Source organism: Cynoglossus semilaevis, chromosome 8 (assembly GCF_000523025.1).
Source record: "Cynoglossus semilaevis isolate Cse_v1.0 chromosome 8, Cse_v1.0, whole genome shotgun sequence".
In the NCBI taxonomy this organism is placed as follows: Eukaryota; Metazoa; Chordata; class Actinopteri; order Pleuronectiformes; family Cynoglossidae; genus Cynoglossus; species Cynoglossus semilaevis.
In genome coordinates, this window is record NC_024314.1 from 16,717,031 (window position 1) to 16,719,752 (window position 2,722).

Below are 2,722 nucleotides of genomic sequence, written 5' to 3' on the forward strand. Positions count from 1 at the left end.
CTCATCGTGCCTGAGAAGAAAAACGAAACAACGTGTTTGTACGTTGGACGACCAGGCGAAGACCATCATGGTGCGACTGATCACCTGAGCACGTCGGAGGGGATGATCAGCTGCTCGAAGTTCACGTGTTCTCGCAGCTCATCCAGGAAGTTCACGTTCTTCAGCTTTTTTCCAAACTTGTGACTGAAAGAGACGGTTGAGGTCACATGACTGACGGGGTCTGTGAAGCAGCAGAGTTTGGAGGAGGTTGGATTTTTTTTTTTCTTTCTTAACCTGATCAGTGGTTTGAAAATGTTGCAGACGATTTTGATGAAGTTTGTAGGATGAACCACGTAGAGAGTCTTCAGGTTTTTCTTGTATCTGAAAAAATAAAAGGTTCTCATCAAATCGTGTGCTGAGAAAGTGATTTAGAAGAAGAATGTAAAGAGGTTGTCAGCTGGTGTGTCAGAGCGCCCCCATGTGGTTTAGTGACCTACTTCCTGTCAAACTCGCCGTAAGCTTTCTGTAGCCACTTGAGTGACGGCTTGTTGCTGCTCCTCAGACCGTAGTGGAAGTAGATGAGAATGTAGTCCATTTCCACGTACTGGTCCAGTGTGTACTTCAAGTACCTGCGGGGAAAAAAACCATCATCTGTTTTTGATGAAGTTTAGGAGACGATTGATTCCAGGTGACGAGAGAGTGAGACCTACTGGAGCAGACGCTGGTGGTTTAACTGGTGTGACGGAGGCAAACAGCAGCTGCTGAAGATGATCAACTTCCTGCCGTAGTTATCGTCACCTAGAGGACAAACTGTGTTATGACACAGGGCAGTTTGATGGCAACAGCGTAGTTCCACAGCGTAGTGGTTGCGACGCCTGCCTTACACATCTGCTTTACGTACGGAAGGTCCTGGTTTCAAGTCACATACATGATGGTGCCCCCTGTGGCAGTGTGTGTGAGTTTTCCTCATTGTGAGTCGAAAAGAGACCTCAATTATTTATTTATTTTTACTTGCCAAAAACAGTAACGACCATTTACAAAAAAATTTGTTAAATTATTCATAAACAGGGAAAATCATGTGTAACTAGAAAATGTGTGCATATGTATTTTAGGAAAATATATATGAATAAAAGTGCATATTACTATAAACGTCAATAACATGGCAGCCAGCTGACCTGCGACCTGGATGATGCCGTGCCGTGCCACGTCATAGTACGGATGTGAAGAAACAGTAGGGAAGGATGATGATGATGATGATGATGACGAAGGTGGAGCATCCGTCCGATCCTCCTCCTCTTCCTTTCGCAGCTCTGTCACAGTAAATGGTTTGGAAAGTTACTCATTGATTTAAAAAAACAAGGTAATCTTTAATTAAAAAAAATCCACTCTCAGATTCTACTACTAAAGCATTTATGAAATTTAATTATTCTGGTTTGTGTTTTTTTTCTAAAAGAAACTGAGATGCTGTTACTTTCCGGAAAGTTTGTTATAAATACAGACGCTGTGATAACGAGCAAGAAATGATGATGAGATAACAGGCAGCATTTACTTGAGAGAGAGAGAGAGAGAGAGAGCAAAACACCCAACAACTAACAAAAGAGGGTGAAAAACACTAATTTTTTCAGACTCTTCAACTGATCTGAATTTACATTATTAACATATTTTATTCTTCTCACAGAAGCTCAATAATCAACTTTGTCATTGTACAAATACAGACCCATGTACATACACATCACATTTGCCTCTGCATTTAACCCTAACACCTGGGGAGGAGTGTGGTCTGGGCGGCGTCTGGGGGAACAAATTACTGGTGCTTGCTTAACACAACATGGGCAGGGCAGGATTTAAACCCTGATCCTATAAACACAACGCCAAGCTGCAAACCACCGTGTCGCCCAAGAATGACTCAAATCCAGGTCACAAAAACTGAATTATGTAGGATATACTACACCAGAAACTCTTTTACTGTGAATGTGTAGAATAAAATGTTCTTAAAAAATATTCTCAAATCAAAAAAATAAATGAATAATTCAGGTGTGTAAAAGTATTTGTCTCACTGTTCAACAGACTTATGCAGAAAATAAGTCTTTCAACATCTAACTTTTACATACTGAAGAAAAAGAAAAAAGTTGTTGATATGAGTAAAATACTAATAAGTACCAATAAGTTCCCGAACAAATCTCAGAAAAAAAAGTTTCTCAAAAATGACTAAAAATGCACTCATTTGCCTTAAAATACTTAGCTATGTCCATTTCTGTTGTTAAAATTAAGAAAAAATATACTTTTTTGGAAAGTCAACTTTTGATTATAGTGAAATCCTATACCACTAAGATCCTGAAGAAATCTCCGGAAAAAAAAGTTTCTCAAAAATGACTAAAAATGCACTCATTTGCCTTAAAATACTTAGCTATGTCCATTTCTGTTGTTAAAATTAAGAAAAAATATACTTTTTTGGAAAGTCAACTTTTGATCACAGTGAAATCCTATACCACTAAGATCCTGAAGAAATCTCCGGAAAAAAAAGTTTCTCAAAAATGACTAAAAATGCACTCATTTGCCTTAAAATACTTAGCTATGTCCATTTCTGTTGTTAAAATTCAGAAAAAATATACTTTTTTGGAACGCCAACTTTTGATCACAGTAACATACTCTACCACTAAAAACCTGAAGAAATCTCCGGAAAAAAAAGTTTCTCAAAAATGACTAAAAATGCACTCATTTGGCTTAAAATACTTAGCTATGT

The 2,722-nt window shown here is 38.1% G+C and overlaps 1 protein-coding gene across 1 annotated transcript in view; it reads right to left on the minus strand.

The window, feature by feature from the left end:
- LOC103382522 (rho GTPase-activating protein 8) overlaps nt 1-2,722 on the minus strand; it is an 18,752-nt gene that overhangs the window by 2,221 nt on the left and 13,809 nt on the right. The window contains 5 exon segments of the mRNA XM_008315343.3: nt 25-183; nt 274-360; nt 477-608; nt 690-777; nt 1,155-1,289. Coding sequence (XP_008313565.1) covers nt 25-183; nt 274-360; nt 477-608; nt 690-777; nt 1,155-1,289 — 601 coding nt within the window.